This window comes from Clarias gariepinus, chromosome 21 (genome assembly GCF_024256425.1).
Source record: "Clarias gariepinus isolate MV-2021 ecotype Netherlands chromosome 21, CGAR_prim_01v2, whole genome shotgun sequence".
NCBI lineage: Eukaryota > Metazoa > Chordata > Actinopteri > Siluriformes > Clariidae > Clarias > Clarias gariepinus.
In genome coordinates, this window is record NC_071120.1 from 11,230,396 (window position 1) to 11,251,944 (window position 21,549).

The 21,549-nt window shown below is 38.7% G+C and overlaps 1 protein-coding gene across 1 annotated transcript; it reads left to right on the plus strand.

Moving 5' to 3' along the window:
* The first annotated feature begins 1,493 nt into the window (after positions 1 to 1,493).
* cfap251 (cilia and flagella associated protein 251) lies at positions 1,494 to 19,748 on the plus strand. Its single transcript, XM_053481285.1, has 20 exons — positions 1,494 to 1,698; positions 4,236 to 4,379; positions 5,338 to 5,450; positions 5,552 to 5,660; positions 5,742 to 5,822; positions 5,925 to 6,002; positions 6,436 to 6,477; positions 6,674 to 6,873; positions 7,037 to 7,225; positions 8,241 to 8,491; positions 8,688 to 8,839; positions 9,142 to 9,315; positions 10,555 to 10,739; positions 10,895 to 11,009; positions 11,124 to 11,287; positions 11,487 to 11,577; positions 11,783 to 11,926; positions 15,119 to 15,347; positions 18,628 to 18,729; positions 19,022 to 19,748. The coding sequence occupies exons 1-20, from the start codon at positions 1,504 to 1,506 to the stop codon at positions 19,177 to 19,179; spliced, it is 2,916 nt and encodes a 971-aa protein (XP_053337260.1). The 5' UTR covers positions 1,494 to 1,503; the 3' UTR covers positions 19,180 to 19,748.
* Positions 19,749 to 21,549: the final 1,801 nt, after the last annotated feature.

Below are 21,549 nucleotides of genomic sequence, written 5' to 3' on the forward strand. Positions count from 1 at the left end.
AAGAGGAGGATAGGATACACCAGACCCAACAATGACCGCAATCAGATAAACTTGGACTTCCATAACAACTCAGCAGTGCCACAGACTGATCACCTCCACGCCACGCCGTATAGCTGCAGTAAATCATGCAAAGAGAGCACGGACCAAGTGCTGTACATCTTCATACTTTCAGGAGTCTTAAGATTTCTGTGTTGAAAATCTTTTTTTTTTCTTCTGGTCTTAAGTAATATTAAAATTTCTGAGATACTGATTTTTGAGTTTTCATTAAAATTCAAAGAAATAAACACTTGTAATATATCAGTTTGGGGGTAATAACCCTGTATATTATGAGTTTGACTTTTTGAATTGAATTACAGAAATAATTAAATTTTTCAATGATATAATTTTTAAGATGCACCTGTATATATACATGACGTGTTTGGAAAAAGGCAATTTTATCTCTTACAGCTAATTGTGTTATTAGTTTTGTTTTTCATTTTTTTGCAAGTGTAAACAACTTCTACATTAAAGTATGGATGACATTATAATTGCAAACACAATATAGGAGGGAGTATAGAAAATAAATAAAAGTTAAAATATATATAATACAAACTAAATATATAAAATGAGAGGGTACAAATGTAGTAAATCAAATTTACATAATATTCATCATATCAATATAAATACAAATTTTGCACTTGTTTGGTATTAATATTTTTAGTCTTGTAATTAGGTAGTTGAGATTGCAAAGAAAATTATATAATTTGGGGAATGTTGAAAATTTTTTTAGATTTATGAATGTAATATTTTCACAATAAAATACATTTCCTATATGTTGTATGTTATGGTTACAATAAGAAAAATAACAAAATGTATCACGCATACTGTTCAGTCAATATCTACATAAGACTTTGAAGAAAATAATTTTAGTGAGTCAAACCAAAATTCTTAACAATTTTTAAGGGGCATTAAAAAAGGATGATCAATAGAATCAATACTGACATTACAAAAATTACAGTTTAAATGAGGATTTCCACATTTGGATGTAATCTCATTCAGTGTACTTCTTTTACTTTGTTGGTGACACAGAAAAGAGCTTTTCTCTAATTCTAAAGAGTTTTTCTCTAATTTATCTTGTCTATTAAAGAATTCGGAACAACGTGTTCTTTAGTTTAGAATATTAAATGATGTTTAATGACGTGTCATCCTGTCCAATCATGGCACAGGAGGCGGGCTTCTCTCAACCAATCCCCACGCAGGAAGCCCTAACCCGTATCTTAGCAACCGGACGCTAGGAAGTTTGAGGTGTTTGTGCATGGTGAGCTCGCGCGATGATATCGCTAACGTTTTGGAAAATATAAACCTTGTTAAAAGCGCCTGTTGGAAGAATTAATTAGAAAATACGTATCGTTTTTTCCCCAGCGTTATCCGTTTAGTAGTTTAATAAACTGTTATGGTCGCTAACGTAGTAAATATTGCTTCCATTACTGTTTCTCTTCTGTTAGTTAGCTAGCTCGAGGAGACATGGCGGATAGAGCGGAGTGTGTGAGCGGAGCCTCTGATAAAGCAGGTGTCGGAGAGCAGAGCTGTGTGGATGAGCAGGTGGAGACGGAGAGAGCAGGGGAGGAGGAAGGAGCCGGGCTGTCCAGCCGAGTGTACACAGCCACCTCACTGTCCCTGGGAGCCGAAACCCAGAGCCCCCTCATAACCTACCCACTGGTAACAGGACAAGCCTAGAGGTCTAATACAAGACTAGAGATCTAATACAAGCCTAGAGGTCTAATACAAGACTAGAGGTCTAATACAAGACTAGAGATCCAGTACAAGACTAGAGATCCAATACAAGCCTAAAGGTCTAATACAAGACTAGAGGTCTAATACAAGCCTAGAGATCTAATACAAGACTAGAGGTCTAATACAAGCCTAGAGATCCAGTACAAGACTAGAGATCCAATACAAGCCTAAAGGTCTAATACAAGACTAGAGGTCTAATACAAGACTAGAGGTCTAATACAAGACTAGAGGTCTAATACAAGCCTAGAGATCTAATACAAGCCTAGAGGTCTAATACAAGACTAGAGATCCAGTACAAGACTAGAGATCCAATACAAACCTAGAGATCTAATACAAGCTTAGAGATCTAATACAAGCCTAGAGGTCTAATACAAGACTAGAGGTCTAATACAAGACTAGAGATCTAATACAAGCCTAGAGGTCTAATACAAGACTAGAGGTCTAATACAAGACTAGAGATCCAGTACAAGCCTAAAGGTCTAATACAAGCCTAGAGGTCTAATACAAGACTAGAGGTCTAATACAAGACTAGAGGTCTAATACAAGACTAGAGATCCAGTACAAGACTAGAGATCCAATACAAGCCTAGAGATCCAATACAAGCCTAGAGATCTAATACAAGCCTAGAGGTCTAATACAAGACTAGAGGTCTAATACAAGACTAGAGATCTAATACAAGCCTAGAGGTCTAATACAAGACTAGAGGTCTAATACAAGACTAGAGATCCAGTACAAGACTAGAGATCCAATACAAGCCTAAAGGTCTAATACAAGCCTAGAGGTCTAATACAAGCCTAGAGGTCTAATACAAGACTAGAGATCCAGTACAAGACTAGAGATCTAATACAAGCCTAAAGGTCTAATACAAGACTAGAGGTCTAATACAAGCCTAGAGGTCTAATACAAGACTAGAGATCCAGTACAAGACTAGAGATCCAATACAAGCCTAGAGATCTAATACAAGCTTAGAGGTCTAATACAAGCCTAGAGGTCCAGTACAAGACTAGAGATCCAATACAAGCCTAAAGGTCTAATACAAGCCTAGAGGTCTAATACAAGCCTAGAGGTCTAATACAAGACTAGAGATCCAGTACAAGACTAGAGATCTAATACAAGCCTAAAGGTCTAATACAAGACTAGAGGTCTAATACAAGCCTAGAGGTCTAATACAAGCCTAGAGGTCTAATACAAGACTAGAGATCCAGTACAAGACTAGAGATCCAATACAAGCCTAGAGATCTAATACAAGCTTAGAGGTCTAATACAAGCCTAGAGGTCTAATACAAGCCTAGAGGTCTAATACAAGACTAGAGACCTAATACAAGACTAGAGGTCTAATACAAGCTTAGAGATCTAATACAAGCTTAGAGATCTAATACAAGCCTAGAGGTCAAATACAAGACTAGAGATCTAATACAAGCTTAGAGATCTAATACAAGACTAGAGATCTAATACAAGCTTAGAGATCTAATACAAGCTTAGAGGTCTAATACAAGCTTAGAGATCTAATACAAGACTAGAGATCTAATACAAGCCTAGAGGTATAATACTCATCTGATCTGTACATGCTAATCACTTCAACTTCATTTACACTACACTATCCACGTGTAAGATTGTGTAACTCGCCTACAGATGATCTAGTGCTTCCGGAAATTATTTACAGCACTTCACTTTTTTACACGTTGTGTTATGTTACAGCCTTATTCCTAAATAGATTTAATGCATCATTTTCCTCAAAGGTTTACAAACAGTACCCCATGTCAGTTTGTTTGAAATCTTTGCAAATCTATTAAAAAGTACATTAGTATTCGCAGACTTTGCGATGACCCTCCCAATTGTGCATCCTATTTTGACTGATCATCCTTGAGATGTTTCCAAAACTTGATAGGAGTTTGGAAAAGCATACACACACTTGTCTATATAAGGTCCCGCAGTTAACAATGCATGTCAGAGCACAAACCAAGCCATGAAGTCCAAGGAATTGTCTGTAGACCTCTAGGGAAGAAGGGGACAGGTCTAGAAATATTTCTTCAGCATTGAAGGTTCCAATGAGCACAGTGGCCTCCCTTATTTGTAAATGGAAGAAGTTGGGACCACCAGGAGTCTTCCTAGAGCGGGACACCCCGCCAAACTGAGCGATTGGAGGAGAAGGGTCTTAGTCAGGGAGGTGACCAAGAACCCAATGGTCACTCTTTCTGAAAGAGCTCCAGCATTTCCCTGTGGAGAGAGGCGAACCTTGCAGAAGAACAACCATCTTGTAGCATCATCCTCAAAAAGACTTGAGCTTGTAATTGGTACCAAGGGAGCTTCAACGACGAAAAATGTTTCTAATGGTCTGAGAGTCCTTCAGATGCCTTTTGGCAAACTGTGTGTAAAATCTTGAGTAAAAAATGAAATGTAGAAAAGAAATTGGATGCACTGTATAGTAAGAGCTAATACTAAGTAATGATGTGTGATTGCAGACTCTGAACTGGGCCATTGGAATAAACAGGTCTCTCCCTGTCTTCAGCCTCATGGATCAAGAAGACAGACTCACCATCCTGTATGCTTGTTCTCGTGTGGCTGTCATATACGACCACACATCTAACTCACAACGACTCTTACAAGTAAGCTGTTATACAATGACATCTGCATAAAAGCAAGTCTGATCAGTTTAGTTCTTTTACATAGTTTTTTTTTTGGATGCAAGGTTAAAGTGGTGACGATAAATAAATATTGGTCATAATCAAATTAGTAAGGAAACGCATCTCTTTACATTTATTGTTAGTTAATATCTTTGGACGATTTTGTGCATTCTTTATCATGTTTCTGCTCCATTTACTAACACTAAGGTAGAACAGCTGCTAAAGGTCTCTTTGTTAAGCTTTTTTTTGTTGTTCTGGTCGGGGTCTGAGGCTGTTCTGGGCATGAGACAATGAGAAAATGCCTGTCCACAGCAGCACACACACATCCATCAGTAACACCTTGGGCATGAGATGAACATCTGAGACTCAGAAAGTCTGTGTGTGGAATTTGTATGTTCTCCCCATGCTTGGTGGGTTTTTATCCCACAGTTTAAACTGATATACTGTAGATTAAAGTGCTGTGAAAAAAGTATTCATTTTAATTATTATTATATGACACAACCAGTTATTAGGTTTAGGGGCAATTACTGTACTTTGTCGCATAGCCCCGGATAGGTTTGGACAGCTTTTTTCCCTTAATAAGTCAAATCATCATTTAAAAATGTCATTTTGTATTTACTCAGTTTATCTTTGTGTAATATTATAATTAATTTAATGATCTGAATCATTTAAGTGTGACAAATATGTAAAAAAAAAAAAAGAAGGAGGCAAATAGTTCTTCATGGCACTGTAGATTAGTTGCCATTCCCAAATCATCTCCAGGCCTATCGGATTTTAAATTGTAGACAGCTTTATGTGCCAGAGAACAATCACTTGCCAAGATGAGTGGACTTTGTTATCTCAGTGTAACAATTTATCTTTGAAGTCTTTGGGAACTAAGTGAATCTGAATCTTCTACCTTGCACTAGCCGATTTTTCTGCTTAATGATTTTATCGTCAGGGTCACTGCAACACTATTTCCTGCCTGTGTGTCAGTGAGGACAGGCGCTGGATTGTGACCGCTGATGATGGGGGCGACGAGAGCCTCGTGATCGTATGGGACTCATACACAGGGTATAACTTTTTGTACCAATCAATTCATCATGACACCACCTAAACTGTACACTGACACTTTCGAAAAGCATAAAGGAGGTTTTTCACCGCGTGTGTTGTAGGATTCCGGTTCGCACCATGTTCGATTGCCACCCTGAGGGCGGTGTAGCCGCTGTGGCACTGTCCGAGGATTCAAAGTATCTGGTGACTGCTGGAGCCGGAGCTGTGCAGGTTGGAGGCTGGGGCTACATTTATAAGATTTTTTTGTCTCAGAGATGTGTTTTAAAGAATGTGTTTTAATGTCGATCACAGAGAGTCTGTATCTGGGATTGGACTAATGAGACTGAAAGCCCAGAATGCCAGGTTGAAGTCAGCCCAAAATTTGGTTGCCAGGTATGTTCCACATTTAAGTATATTTCTTTTTTTTTTTTTTGACCAGCACATTTAAGCTCAGTACTTTCGATATTATCTAACTTTATTATTTTTCCTTTATAGAAACTCATCTTATTCAACCCTACTGACAGCCATCAGCTACTCAGTAACAGTGAAAGTCATGTCCTGTTTTACACCTGGGTGAGAATCAGTTCTATCTCACACTTACTTACTCATCATCTACATGGCCTTATCCAGGAGACTTGGGGCACGAAGCGGGGTACACCCTGGACAGGGTGCCAATCACCTGCGGGGCACACACACTCACACACTCATTCACACACTACAGACAATATGGGACCGTCAATTAGCCTAATCTGCATGAAACCCGGCAAGCACTAGGAGAGAACATGCAAACTCTACGCCCACACAGACCCCGGCGGGAATCGAACTCAGACCCTGGAGCTGCAAGGCGACAGTGCTAACCACTAAGCCACCGTGTCGCCCAGTTATATCTCAGTAGAAACTAAATAGATGATATAGCTATACACTATCTATGATATAGATATAAATAGATGGTGTATTTTATAGTAATTTACATTAATTCTTATTTTATTCCCAAACTTCACTTAAGGATAAAGAAATTATGCAATATGAAGCACCTGACATCTTTAAGGTAAGGCTGTACATTACATTTCCTGTTTTTTCTGCATATTTAGCATGGCAATGAGATGCCCTTTTGAGCCTTTATGTGTAACTATGTATTCCGACTAATACTCAAATGTAATACACAATACATGAGTCTTATCTAAAAGAGAGCTATTTTGTCTTAAATGTTTGATATGATATCTATATATTTTTCCCCACTATAGAAATTTAAAATGCCAGCGGATCGCTTCAGTCAGTCTGTCTTCCATGTGCAAGGCATGCAGGCTTTCTCATGTACACTCTCAGGCAATGTTGTGTTGTTCAGTGTGCTGAGGTCAGACACAGGCCAAGTGTGTACAATGAAAGCACACAAAGTAATTTCGCTGCAGAAGGTTGGGATTACTGCAATGACGCTGTGTGACAGGTACACATACACAACGCAGTCGCTGTTTAAAACAGGCTCGTTTCAGCCTCATTTTTTCATATGATAACTATAAATATAGAGATATTTTAGAATATCTGTATATATGGAAAATACTGAAGTTCCCATCTCATTGTTCATGTGTTTTTCTGCCTTTTCTCTGTAGGTTTATTGTGACGGGTGATGTAAAAGGCCACATTTCATTTTATGATGAGAATTTCAAGATCATTAGCTCCTTAGCTAACCTCAATTTGGACCCCATCGAATCCATCTCCTCGGCGAAGGATATTTCTATCTCTAGTGCTGTTGCAAAGGAAGAAGAGCGCATTTTAAGCACCGCACGATTTGTCAGTAGGTAAGAACCATGTTAGTCAGTGATTGACTTTATGGCTCCTGGTTGGCGGAGAGCCTCCATCTCATCGTAGGGTTGTAAGTGAGTTCTAACGCAGATGAGGCAACAGTCATGTGTCCAAGAGTCAAGGAAGAGACATCAGCATGCCATATGACACAGCATGAGCAAGAGTTCCAAACGAGGCAGCTGGCTGCTTTCACATTGTGATAGAGTAGAAAAAATGGTTTAAGTAATGAATTGTGCTATTTTATAATAGCACATAATATAATATTTTATATAATATAAAATATTAGAAAAATATCATATTTTATTGAGAAATATCCTGTAAGTTTAGAATCACATTCATATCCTGCTTGCATACTGTAGATGTATGTTTAAGGAGACAATAATTAGCTCATTTATTTACATTGTACATATGAATTAATAATATTTTTTTTAAAAAGGCATGGCACAGGTTCTGCTCTGAGCCAGGGTTCAGTTTTTTAATAGCCGAGCACACCGTACAAAAAAATAAGATATCTGATTAGAATGTTTTTTTTCTGCTTATTTTATGTGGATAATGCATATCAATGTATATGAATGTATTGTATACAATACATTTGGTGATTACTATTAAAGATTTATGACTGCGGATTAATCCCTGCTATCCGTTATCACCCAAATGAGGATGGGTTCCCTGTTGGTTCCTCTCGAGGTTTCTTCCTATTACCATCTCAGGGAGTTTGTCCTTGCCACTGTCCCCCTCGGCTTGCTCTACCAGGAACAATCTATTCATTCTGATTTCTGATCAGTTTTCTTACACATTTCAAATTAATTTCCCTAATTTTATTTTTGATTCTGTAAAGCTGCTTTGCAACAATGACCACTGTTAATAAATAAAACTGAACAGAATTAAATTGAATTGAAGAATTCTGATCATTGTAAAGTATATACATGTATATTTCCTTTTACTGATTTATATTTTTACTATATTGTTTAATACTTAATTAGGTGCATACTGTCTGTTTTCCTTTTATAGAAATCTTGTCGTGTCCACCGTGAGCGCAGCTGTGGTACATGTGAACACTCAGAGCAGAACCGCTCAGACTTTAATGAAAGAACACTCTGAGCCAGTGCACGCAGTCGCCTGTCATCCTAAACATTCAGTTTTAGCGACGGGAAGCCATAGTGGTGTCCTGATGGTTTGGGATTATGAGCGCAAAGTGACTGTCTGCAGCAGAATCTTCCATACAGATGAGCAGATCCACTGCGTCACCTATGATCCTAAAGGTCTGTGTTGTACAGTAAATGGTATTTTAGATCTTCACTTGGAGATACTAGTCTTTATTACACCCAAATGAAAAACAAAACATACTGTATAAAATAATGCACTGCAGTTCAAATTGATCATTAACCCTCTTCACCTCTCCCTAAACACTGCTCCCCAAAATTTCCCTACATCCTACTTTGTCCTTTGTTTCGTTAGGCTTTTACCTGGCCGTAGGTTTTGTCAGTGGGGTTGTGAAAGTTCTGAATTCGTGCAGTTTAAGTGAAGAAGAAGAGGGGAGCTTTAACTGCAGTTATGACTGCATTACCCATCTCTCTTTCTCCCACGACTCCTCCTACCTGGCTGCTGCGGTGCGTGCACACACTCACTCTTATCCTAGTTAAATCGAGCCAGTTATGCTTAGCGTGTACAAGTAAGTATGTAAGGATGTGCTGTAAGTAAAACTACTGTAGACACAGAATAGAACTGGACTTAACATGTGTTTATTGCATTCTATTAGTAGAAACTAGAGAAACTAATACTAGTAGTAGTGGTAGTAACTAGTTGTAACACAAGCAAAAGTAAGTAGAAACACTGATGCATACAGATGTAGTATCTACAGTAAAACAATAAGTAAAGCAAATAAGGACAAATAAATCATTCCCTATTCCAGGATGCTGGGAAAGCTGTGTTGGTGTTTCACTTATGTAAGGAGGGCAGTCAGTGTGTGTGGCAGTACCTCGGGAAACATCGCTCTCACTACAAGCCCATTCAGGACCTGCTGTTCGGGGTGTACCTGGACAGTACCATGCCGCGCCTCCTCTCCCTGGGCATGGATCGCAGACTAGTCAGTATCTTGTACAAGGCGTTCCAGACATATTTGTGATGTTAATGTTTTTTTAATTAAGAGTCCAAGAAGTGCAAGTTAAGAATAAAACAGCAGATATTATATGATTATTTTTATAGAACATTGCAAAACTTTTTTAATATAGCAGTTTTCCAACAGTTACTTTTTTAGAAATAAAACAATAATAGAATAACAGGTTATCAGTTTATTGTTACAGGTAATGTTGAAGAACATGCATGTGGGGCAGTAATAAGCTCAGTGAATAATACACTGGATTTCCCTTTTTCTCAATGAGAACATATACTGTATAATTATTTACATGTCCCCATGGCGGCACAGTGGCGTAGTGGTTGGTACTGTGGCCTCAAACCTCCAGAGTCGAGGGCTCAATTCCCGCCTTCGGTCTTTGTCTGTGGAATTTGCATGTTCTTCCCGTGCTTGGTGGGTTTCCTCCAGGTACTCCGGTTTCCTCCCACAGTCAAAAGACATTAGGCAGATTAGGCTAATTGCTGTTCCCAAACTGCCTGTAGTGTGTGTGTATTTGTGCGCACTGTGATGGATTGGCACCCTGTCCACCCTTCCTTGTACCCTAAGTCTCCTGGGATAGGCTTCTGACTTACTGCGACCCTGTACATAAGCGAAACAATACAGAGGATGAATGAATGGATATCTCCTCATAAATCAAATTTACATTTAGGCATTTGGCAGACGCTCTTATCCAGAGCGACTTACATTTTTTTTTTTTTTTTATCTCATAACACATCTGAGGGTTAAGGGCCGCGCTCAAGGGCCCAACAGTGGCAACTTGGTGGTTGTGGGGTTTGAACCTGGGATCTTCCGAACCGTAGTCCAATGACTTAACCACTGTGCTACCCCTGGCCCAATCGGGTATTCCCAATGTTACAAAAGCAAAGTTTGACAGGATAAATAGCAATTTTCTATACTTTTGGGGCATAATCAATAATAATAATAATAATAATAATAATGTTTAATAATAAACACTTTCTACACAGGAACAGAAATGACTTTGCATATGTAGAACATTTTTCAATAAGATGAATGAAATATAATGCCCCAGGTTTAAATGATCATATTAAATAGAGATACGTATGTTAAGTTTCTGCACAGATCACTGTGTGTGACTTTACTTTCCTCAAAATGTTCTTTACCCTCCGTCTCTCAGTCATTGAATCGAATTGAATGCTGATGTCACAAGGTTGTTTTCTCTACCCTCTTTAGGTTGAGTACGACCTGCAGAACAGCAGAAAGGATGACTTGTTGATCCTCAGCTCGGAACGCATCGAGCAAAGTGCCGTCCCGACGTGCATGGCCTGGTATCCACCTTTAACCACGGAGCACTTCTTACTTATTGGCTCTGACATGTACAAACTCAAACTTCTCAATGGCACCACAAAGATGTGCCGGTCAGTGTGTTCTTTATCAGTCACAAAATATTTCCTAGATATATTTAATCTGTATTAATAATAATTGTGGAAGGATTTTGCCTAAGTCATGGTATATATGAATATATTTACATTATATAAAAATTAAGAGTTTGTGTTTTTTATTCCTTCGACAGAAAAACAGTGCTTGGGCCCATATATGGTTCTCCTATAAAAAAGATACTGATCCTGCCAGCGACTAAGGACGGGGATCCTAAATCACGTTATATGGCTTATATAACGCAGGATAAGGTACGTGGGAAATGATTCGGTAATGATTACTGCTTTGCTTAAATTCAGATGATTGGTCCTGTGATAGTTTTGTAGTGTCTTCAGCAATCATGGACTATTCTCGTCCGTGTGTAGGTTGGGGTTCAGATCCTGCCTCTTGACGGAAACCCACACAAGTCTTCAGCACTGATATGCCACTCTTCAGGAGTCTCACATCTGACATGCTCTCATGATGGCAGATACATTTTCACCGCTGGTGGCGGGGACAAGGCTGTCTTCTTGTGGCAGATCAGCCGTCCGTAAGTACAGCATACAGAGTGCATTTCGAAAGTGTACAGGAAACCAAAGGTTATATCTTTCATAGCAGGACTATCACGCTTGTGACACATTTGTGTAAAATGTTAGCACTTAAATGTGACACTTGGATGCATTCAGCACATGTACAGTAGGTGTGCTCATTACCCTCGTCCATTAAGAACCACCTAACTGTCTGCTCAGTGCATTAGATGCAGCTGCTGCTTTGAGAGGAAAAGGCCTGGTTCCCTTTTACACTCTTTTAGAAGGAGGGAGAGATGGAGAGCTTTTTCAGGTAAGCACAAAAAAATCCCTGTAACTACAAAGTATTACCTTCGAACAGAAAATCCTGTTAAACAGTTCTAAATGCTTGTCCCATTTGCTAATATTGTTGTTTCCAGCTGTCATCTTTTTTTTTTTTGTAAAACTTTGCCATATTTGAGTTCCTTCTAGCTGCTCCCTGTTTGGAAAATGATGCATCTCTGTACTTTTTCCATTAGGCCATAAAGGATTTATTTTATTACTGTCGGTTGCGCAGTCAAGGCATCGACTCGATGGAAACCAGACAGGTGTCGAATCATATCCCTCTTTCTGAAGTTCCCTATCTCCTCAGAGCACTTGGCTTCTACCCAACAGAGCAAGAGGTACTAGGTGCTATTTTGTTGTACAATGAATAGATGGTATAATGTACGCAGTGTATTAAGACATCTGCTTTGATAACCCATCATTTTGTTCTCAGTTATCTGTGTGGACAAATCAAATAATGCTGCTGATGATTTTAATGCTCACTTTCTTGATTCTGTAAAGGTGCTTTGTGACAATGCTAAAAGCGCTATACCAATTGAATTGAACTTTAATTGAATTGAACTTTAATTGAATTGAACCTTAATTGAATTGAACTTTGTAGTGACATACATTATACTGTGTTTTGCAAGTCAGTTACAGGACTGATTAAAGCATCCTTAATTATTTTCCGTACATATTTTTTGCTGTTTTTAATGTATTAAACATGTAATGTAACAAGAAGGTAAAAGCAAAGTTTAAAAATGCTGTTTTTCTAGACGAAAGTATATGCATCCTTTTAGTAGATGTCTATTGTGCATAGATGTTATAACATATATTATATCATAATATAATATCTATTTATTCTTGTTTTTTCCCTTTCAATAAAATGATCAATACGCAGCAAACCAAACTTATTCACAATACACTTGATTTGTTGGTTAGTACAGTATGAAAAATCCCAGTTTAAAAACAATCTACCCAAAATAATTTTATTTTATTGTTGAACCACAGGATAATATACTGTATAAGACTATTGGTAAGACCAGGGGTGTCAAACTGGATCCAGGAAGGGCCATGTGCAGGTGCAGGCTTTCTTTCCAACCAAGCAGAAGCCACGCCTGTTTAATTAGTTGCTTTTGGCTCTCAATAGACTATCAGGTATAGCTACTGCTTGGATAAGATGAAAGCCTATACCCACATGGCCTTTCCTGGATCAGTTTGACACCCCTGTTGTCAAAAATGTAATTAAAATCCTCCACAAGAAGGGCAAGACACAGAAACATCATCGCTGAAAGGGGTCCCTGTTTGCAGAGTGCTGTATTGACGCATAATAGATGGAAAGTTGACTGGAAGGGAAAGCTGTGGTAGGAGAAATTACACAAGGAGCAGGGATGACCTCAGCCTTAAGAATAGTGTGAAGCAAAGCTAGTTTAAGAACTTAGGTTACATTCACAAGGAGTGGAGTGAGGCTGGAGTCAGTGCATCAAGAGCCACTATGCATAGACGTCTTCAGGAAATGGACTACAAGCCATTCCTGCACCAGAGGCAACACCAGAAGTATCTTACCTGGGCTAAGGGGGACCAAAAAGTGGCCCTGGACTTCCTGGCTTACAGCAGCCCTCCACATCCTACATCATAATACATTGGCTCATTAATGTGGAGATTCATTTTTTAACACCACTTACTAGCATAAAAATATAACACAATACAGAAATACAGTCTTATGCAAAAGTTTGGGCACCCCTTGATAAATAACAGATTTTTTATTTTTTTTTTTCATTGAAAAGATGTTAGCACAGTCCCTTTTGGAAAAGGAAAAAAATCCACCATATTATTAGTAAACAAAAAGTATGATAGATCCACCTCCATGCATAATAGTTGGCAAGGTGTTCTTTTCATGAAATGCTGCTCCTTTTTTTATCCAAACATGCCTTTGCTGATTTTGGCCAAAGAATTCTATTTTAATTTCATCAGTCCACAGCATTTGTTTCTAAAACGCATCAGGCTTCTGTAGATGTTCTGTTGCATACTTCTGACATTGGATTTTGTGATGGGAACGCAGGTAAGGTTTTCTTCTACTAACTCTTCCATGAAGGTCTTGTCTGTGCAAGCATCGCTGCACAGTGGAACCGTGCACCACCACTCCTGAGTCTGCTAAATCTTCCTGCAGGTTTTTTGCAGTCAAATGGGGGTTTTAATTTGTCTTTCTGACCAGCATACGAGCAGTTCTCTCCAAGAGTTTTCTTGGTCTTCCAGATCTCATCTTGACCTCCACAGTTCCCCTGAACTGCCATCTCTTAATTACATTTCTTACTGTGGAAACTGCAAGCTGACAATGCTTTGCTATCTTTTTGTAGCCTTCTCCTGCACTCTGGGCATCAATAACTTTCATTTTTAGAGTCTTACGCAGCTGCTTCGAGGAACCCATGGTTGTTGAGTGTCCGCAAGTGTGTGCACAGGGTTTGAAGAGTTAAAGTATTTGTTTGTTTTTATTTTTGTTCAATTTATGGCATAAATAAGTAACTATGCATCAGTGTTTGCTGGAAATTTTTTAGGTTTTTTTCTATTTTCAAGAGAGACTGTGTTAACATCTTTTCAAGGTAAAAAAATCACTAAAATCTGTTATTTATCAAGGGGTGCCCAAACTTTTGCATAAGACTGTAAATGCTATTTAAACATATTATTTTAAGTATCACTGAACATATATTGGGTAATATTTGTAAAACAAAGAAACAAAGGGAAGACATTGAGACAAAAAATATAAAACTATAAAGACAATATTTTAGCTGGTCAGGGGGTATCATCCTAATGCAGTGTAAGATATACCACTCATCAGGGTAAGCTGCAAGTGCAGCAGGTCAGTGATGATGAACCAGTGGCTGCTGATGATGACCAACACCTCTCCCCTTCTCTACCCGAGCTGAGTGAGAAACCAATATTATGGTTTCCAAAAAATATATATTTGCGTACTGACTGGGTCGGCCCACATTGGCCAGCGGCCCACTGGGAAAATCCCTGGCGCTCCAGATGGCCAGTCCGCCACTGCCTAACCCAACAATACGACAAGCTGAAAGCCGCCATCAAAGCAACCTGGTCTTCAGTAACACCTTAGCTGTGCCACAGGCTGATTGCCCCCTTGCCATGTCACGCTGATGCAGCAATGGACCAGGGGTAGCTCAGTGGTTAAGGCATTGGACTACGGTTCGGAAAATCCCAAGTTCGAATCCCACAACCACCAAGTTGCCACTGTTGGGCCCTTGAGCGCGGCCCTTAATCCTCAATTGCTCAGATGTGTAATGAGATAAAAATGTAAGTCGCTCTGGATAAGAGTGTCTGCCAAATGCATAAATGTAAATTTGTGCTAAAGGAACCTATTAAGTGCGTAAATAAAAAATACTATCAGTCACTTCTGTTCTTTAAATAGTTTCGGTTAAGTTTAGGAAATATTTAAATACTTTGAGATGTTGAAAATGTCCACAAAATTCAAAATGGTTGAAATGGTATATGTGATGTATATGTGTTTATTTTTCTTTATCTTTGAACTGTCCTAGTTGGAAGACATTCAGAATGAGGTCAAATTCAGTCGTTATGCAGAGACAGGAAAGTATGTATCTGACATTGACCTGGAGGAATTTATTAAGTTGTATATTAACCACCGTCCAGCCTTGGGAATCTCCAAGCAAGACCTCTACAAAGCTTTCCAGGTGCTGGGCATGCCAGATGAGAACGACAAACCAGTTATCACCCGAGAAGAGCTTCTGGAGTTACTCCAAGCTAGAGGTAGGTTCAGATATACATATCCACATATAACAAAGTATTTATTAATTCATTGTTTAGTTTATTCATTGTTTAAATTATGAAAATTGTTAGACAATTCTAAAAGTTTTATTACAATAGATGTAATGTTTGGTGTTTTTTAATTGGTAATTTCTGAAGAACTCGAAGCCAGTGGTGTCAGCAGGGATACCACTACTGCCTGCACCTCTGGTGATGACTTTGCCACAGCCGTTCAGTGTTTGGGAGTCACGAGAGAAATCTTTATTTGACTATTATTTTACCTATGTTGCACTAGTGTGTGTTTCGTATAAGACCATGATTTCTATGATTGCAAAAAAGGCTAGTAAGTGCCCCTCCACATAACACTTAAGAAACCTTACTGGACAAAGAGCTGAGTTCAGTCACAAACATCTTTTAGTTAGAGTTTGGAAGAGTTTAAAAGATGCCACCCCAGATTTCAGCATTTCAGACACTGAATCTGTATCTGTCATGGGTTTTGTTGGAAACTTTTTCAAATCATAAGCTGCAGGAACGGTTTGCCTGATCCAGTGCTCGGACAATATTAGTGGAGGACGGTAACTGGTTTTACGTGCTTCTTGTGATAAGCCATCCATGCATTGTGCAGAAATTGGTTTATTTAGGGTAAAAAAAGTAAAAGACCAATCTAACTGACTTTCTTTCAAAAGATATTGTTGAGGGGCTTCATTTCCATTGTGTTTCTATTGTAGAAAAAAAAAACTTACTTGCATGAAAGTAGTTCATAGATACTGTTAATGTCCAATAACATTAACAAAACCCGAGTCTGTCCTGCCAATACCTGGCTGCATAGTCTGTCAGATGTACCCCAGTGTCGTGTACAGCGAAGGAAAAGGTGGATTTGTGGGCCAAAGCAACGGTCTCTGCTCTGCCTGTGAACAACTTGAACAGTGAGATGTCTGTTTGTTAAACTAGGTAACTACCCCCTTGTGAGTACAGAAGATTGCATTGGCCCTATAGGTTGGCAGCTTTTAAGACAAAACGCTGTGCATCTTCCCATTTCTAGAGCTTGCTTGCCCACCTCAGCATTGCTTGTGATTGTTTTTTCTGCTCCCTTGATAGCTGGTGTAAAACACCTCTGTAGTATTGTTTTAACCCACTAGTGTGTGTGTGTGATATTCTGAAAATAAGGCAGTCCAAACTAAACTCTCAGCTTTTAAAAACTGCAGTGTGAATACCTAAAGGGATTTCCCAAAGGAGGAAAAGTGCCTCAGGGTGCTTACACATACATGCATTTGTGATGTGACAGATGCGGATTATTTATCTAGTATATTGCCAGTGCCAGCATTCAAGCCAGGCTTAAATGTCTCTATACGGGCAAAGGGTGTCCACTTGCAATTTCATGACCACATTTATAATAGATCTGGGGCTGTCAAGAAGCCTTATATGTGCAGTATGTAGTATGCAAGTCTACCTTCAGCCGCTGAACTGCACAGTCTGTGAAGAGGTCGAGCTACCCTTTTCTGTGACAGACTTTTAGTCCTAGAGCTTCCCCTTGTGAGATTTGTCTGGGGCTTTGTCTGGTTTGTCACCTCCAGGCAGGCATTGTCTGCGCAGCATCTAATTGTCCAGATAAAGAAGTACACACAGGCAATGGCCTTGCAGTGTCTCCAAGGCAGCTCTCACACACTTTGTGAACCTGCCTTGGATTAGTCAAAACCAACCCACAGTGTGTTAGTATGTCAATCTGGTGCTGTAAACGAGTTAAAACCAGGTGTAAAAATACATCTTTCATGTTCCAGACTAATTGTGTTTGCATGTACTACAACGAATATGTCTAGTCTATGGAAAACAATTAATTTTCAGATGAAATTTGGGCTTCTTAGATCATTTAGAGAGCTGGGTTTGGACGGTCTCACCAACCTGGACTGCTCAATATCCTGTACTATGCTGTTGTGGTTTTGGAATTCAATGTGAGTTAACATAAAATGCTTGTTCTAGGTTCAATGATTTATTGCACTCCACAGTTCTGGCTTCTATTGCTTTAAAGTTTCAGTACACATCACTCTGTGAGCATTATCTCATTAAAGGCCAGGAACATCTGTACCAGAGTGTCAGAGATATAACCCACATTTGCCACGCTGTTGTCATTTTTTTGCCACCAGCATTTCTCTTTTATACACCATTCTGTAATGTATGGGATGCATGTTATGCTGATTCACAATCAGACCATCATCAGCCTGTTCCGCTTTTAGGGCCATATATGTTTTTCCTGGAGGCGCTGATCTCCACCTCCTCAGAGCTCCGCAGCCACGGCTCCCGTTTGCTTCTCTCTGCAGTGGGCATGCAGTGTCAGAGGAACTATTCTGATTAGTCAGCAGTATCCACATAGCCTGAGAAATTTAAACATTGCTATCAGCATTATGCTGCAGTTAGCCCAAGGCCCTGTATGTGCTTGTCGAAGATGCTCCAGTTCCAAACTCTTAACTTATTTATCATCATACGCCTCCTTCGGGGTGTACTAGAGTAAACAGCTATCCATCCTGCCCTAAACTACAAGAGGTTGGAAATGTTCAACAAGTCACAGATTTGCACATTTCCAGGCTTTGCGTCCGTTCTAAGAGACAAAGTAAAGAAATGATTCGAACACTAGAATTATGGTTAAACAAATTGTAAGTCACTTCCACTCTTTTTAGAGTACAGACTTAAGCAATAGTAAAATTAGCCAGAACCTAATGATTAGAGTGTACTTCTTAGCATCATTAAATCCACAACTACTTGGCAAGAGGAGAATGGAAAGAGGATGAAAGTGGCACAGCGGGGACCTTTTATAGACTAGAACTCCATTACACTCCTAAACATAATGAAGGAGAACTGCAGCACATTTTGTGTCTTGTATAATCACACGCCCCCCGTATTAGTCTCAGGACCATGGTATAGAACAGAATGAGTAAATGATTAGTATAATAATGTCGTTCTCATACCTACAGAACAGCTGTTTATTTCCCTTTCTCTTGTAATTGTGTCTCAAAAGTAAAAAGGTATCTGTCAGGGTTTGTAGTTTATGTTGGTAACATTTAATGTTAAGGAAGTGCCACACATGGTAATTTGGTCTTTGAATAATTTAATGACTCAAGCTTTATTGTGTATATAGGTAATATTCTATGGCTTTAAATCATTTGTTTTCCCCCTCATTTGGCTATGTGTAAAGGTAATTGCATAGAATTCATCTAAAAGAACTTTCCACACCTAAAAACATAAATGCTTTTATAAACCCCTACTGTAACTTTGAATGTATTTTTTGTAGGTGAGCACATGACTGAGGAGGAGCTGTCTGAATGCTTCGTGAGCTTGTTTGGCCTCGGTGAAGAGGAAGAACAATCTGAAACACAGACATCTGAGTATAAAGGTGTGTATCAGTTATTAATGAGTATAATAATAATATTAATAATAAGAATAATAATAATACATGCTGTGGATGTCGTTGTAATTTTATATTTCTTTTGCAACTGGTTTTAGGAAAATAAGGAAGTATCTCTAAAATGTGATTTTACAAAAAATGCATTTCTGTCAATTTTTAAACCTCATTTTAAAATGTTGCCCTTGTTTGTTTTTTTCATCACTAATCATAAGATTTATTTAGGATTTACAGATAAAGGTTGTAAACATTGACTTCAGATGCTGCTTCTTTTTCAAAACAGACTCTGAGCTAGTATTGGAAAGCGAGTTACCCCCAAACATCACCATGGACACGTTTGCCACGGACATCCTGCAATTTCCCACGAGGACTCATGAGTTCCCTGCAGAACAGCAGCCCTTGTCCTCAAGGACTTCTAAGGCCTCTTTTAAGACTGAGTGAGCACACTCGTTTTAGGAGTTACTTTATACTGCATGGAATACTGCAGTAGGTAAAAGTTCAAGCCTAAAAAATATGCAGTTTTCTTTGTTTCTCTGATATTTGCTTACCTACTGAACTAATTTGACAAGGGAATATGTTTATATGAGATAATGTGTAAATAAAGTCATGGAAATTAATAAAGAATAAAACAAAACACGACAGGAATTTATATACAATACTGCGCACCATATTATCTGTAGAACAAATGTTACTGTTTACCTTGTCTGCATTATTATGTACAAAGCCATTCACTATTTGCAAACTGAATGAATGTTTAAATAAATTACGTTGCGGAAGAATATTTTCATGGCTGTGAAGAATACAACATATTACACGCCAGTTGACGCACAGAGGAAAACAAACGGTTTCTGCATGAAAAAAGAAAGGAGCAAGTGTGACAAGAGCACCAGAAGATCTCTGGCATATCCTCCAGCACGCTCAGTAAAACCTAACAATTGATTTACTTATTTGTAAGACTTTTAACAGTGGTCATTGTTGCAAAGCTGCTTTCCTAAAGTAAAACAAATGAATAAAAATGCACAAATCTGTATCTAACACAACTGATTGTTTTCAAGCGAAACGTTTTCACAATGAATATTGACTGTGTATATTTTATTAATCTTAAGTGACCCTTAGAGAAGTTTTTCTATGTAGAAAAGTTTTCAAAAGCATATTTTTTATGCCATTTTTTGCATGTGCACAAAACAGAAAATACAGTGCTAACTAGACAGGACAACTAAACAGCAGCATTATAGGGTTGTCTGTAAAGTACAGGTGAGCACTGCTGTGGTATTAGTGATTAGTCCAGAAGGGAAGCAGTGTATTGAGTAATCATCATTTTCTGTTATCATTCACATTGTACCAACAATCACCAGCCTCTCTATTATCTCATAATGTTATTCAGATGGGGGGAACAAACACAGCTTGTCACGTTACACACAAACCACAAAGTGCAAAGCCCCTAAAAGCTGTCCTAATGTTATGGATGTGAACAACGGACCATCACACCCATGTGTTGTTAAACATCCTTTTCTTGCACACTAATATAGAGTTCTTATCCTTTTTGCTGTTATAATGAGCTTCACTCTTCTGTGAAGGCTTTCCACCAGATTTTGCAGGATGGCTGTGGGGATTTCTGTTCATTCAAGCACAAGAGGATTAGTGAGGTTGGAGACTGTTGTTGGGTGAGGAGACCTGGGGTGCAGTCGGAGTTCCAGAGGAATTCAAGGAGGCAGAGGTGCGGGCCACCTCTTTCCTTTTCTTTTTCAAACAAGCCTTGGCACACCATGTCTTTTCAAACCTTTGAGCTTTCATGGTAGATCATGTTTTTGTTCCTTAGTTCTAGTGAAGGGAAATTGAAATGCATTTACAACTATTTATGTGTCGTATATTTGCTGGTAGTTCCGTGCAGGTTGTCCAGAAATTCATTAACCAATGAGAAAAATTTAAGTATGCATGATGATCTGAATTCACAAAGCACAGTGCATGAAAAAATATTCAGAGGCTGAGAAGATTCCTGAATATAAGATTCATTCATTCATTAATCTCTCTACCACTTATCCTGTACAGTGTCATGCGGGACGTTGAGCCTATCCCACTGGGTGCCAATCCATCACATATTACTCATACACATATGGGGCAATCTGGAATCGGCAATTAGCCGAATCTGCATGTGTTTGGACAGTGGTCGAAAACCAGAGGACCCGAGGAAAAACCACCAAGCACGGGAACATGCAAACTTCACACACACACACACACACAGACCTGAGGTGGAAACTGAACCCTTGTCCCTGAAGGTACGGGCCACATTGCTATCCACTACATCTTATTATAATATATATATATATATATATATATATATATATATATATAATTAGGTAATTTGGAAAACCTGTAGAAACAAACAAACAAAAAAACCTGCATCACATCACCATTAGGACAAGAACTTCACAGTGCAGAAAGATGTTATTAACATCATCTTTCCCTGTGAGAACTGACAATGGTTTGATCTTTTTAGTTGTTTAATGTTTTAATATTCTTTTTTTTTAATGTGTTGTTTTTTCTTTTCATTTTATAAAATCTGTTGCTGTTGTGTTTTTGTTGATTCTAGCAGAATGAACTCAGGAGCTTAATATGAAATCGCACCATACATAAACACTTACTGAAATAAACCTTGTGTGGGTTTTATTATTATTATTATTATTGGTTGTTTATATGGTATAGTTTAGTGGTGTTTAGTTTTCAGAATAAACGTGTGGGAGTTTGTGTGTGTGTTGAACATCAGGCGTGTGTATTCTCAGCGTCTCCTGCTTGAAGGGCACGCTACTGCTG

What these genes read in the sequence shown, in the direction of transcription:
- cfap251 (XM_053481285.1), top strand. Translation starts at nt 1,504, where the DNA reads ATGGCGGATAGAGCGGAGTGTGTGAGCGGAGCCTCTGATAAAGCAGGT. An exon ending in AAGCACCTGACATCTTTAAG is followed by an intron (nt 6,478 to 6,673) that starts GTAAGGCTGTAC and finishes TCCCCACTATAG; the next exon opens with AAATTTAAAATGCCAGCGGA. An exon ending in ACAGACATCTGAGTATAAAG is followed by an intron (nt 18,730 to 19,021) that starts GTGTGTATCAGT and finishes TTTTCAAAACAG; the next exon opens with ACTCTGAGCTAGTATTGGAA.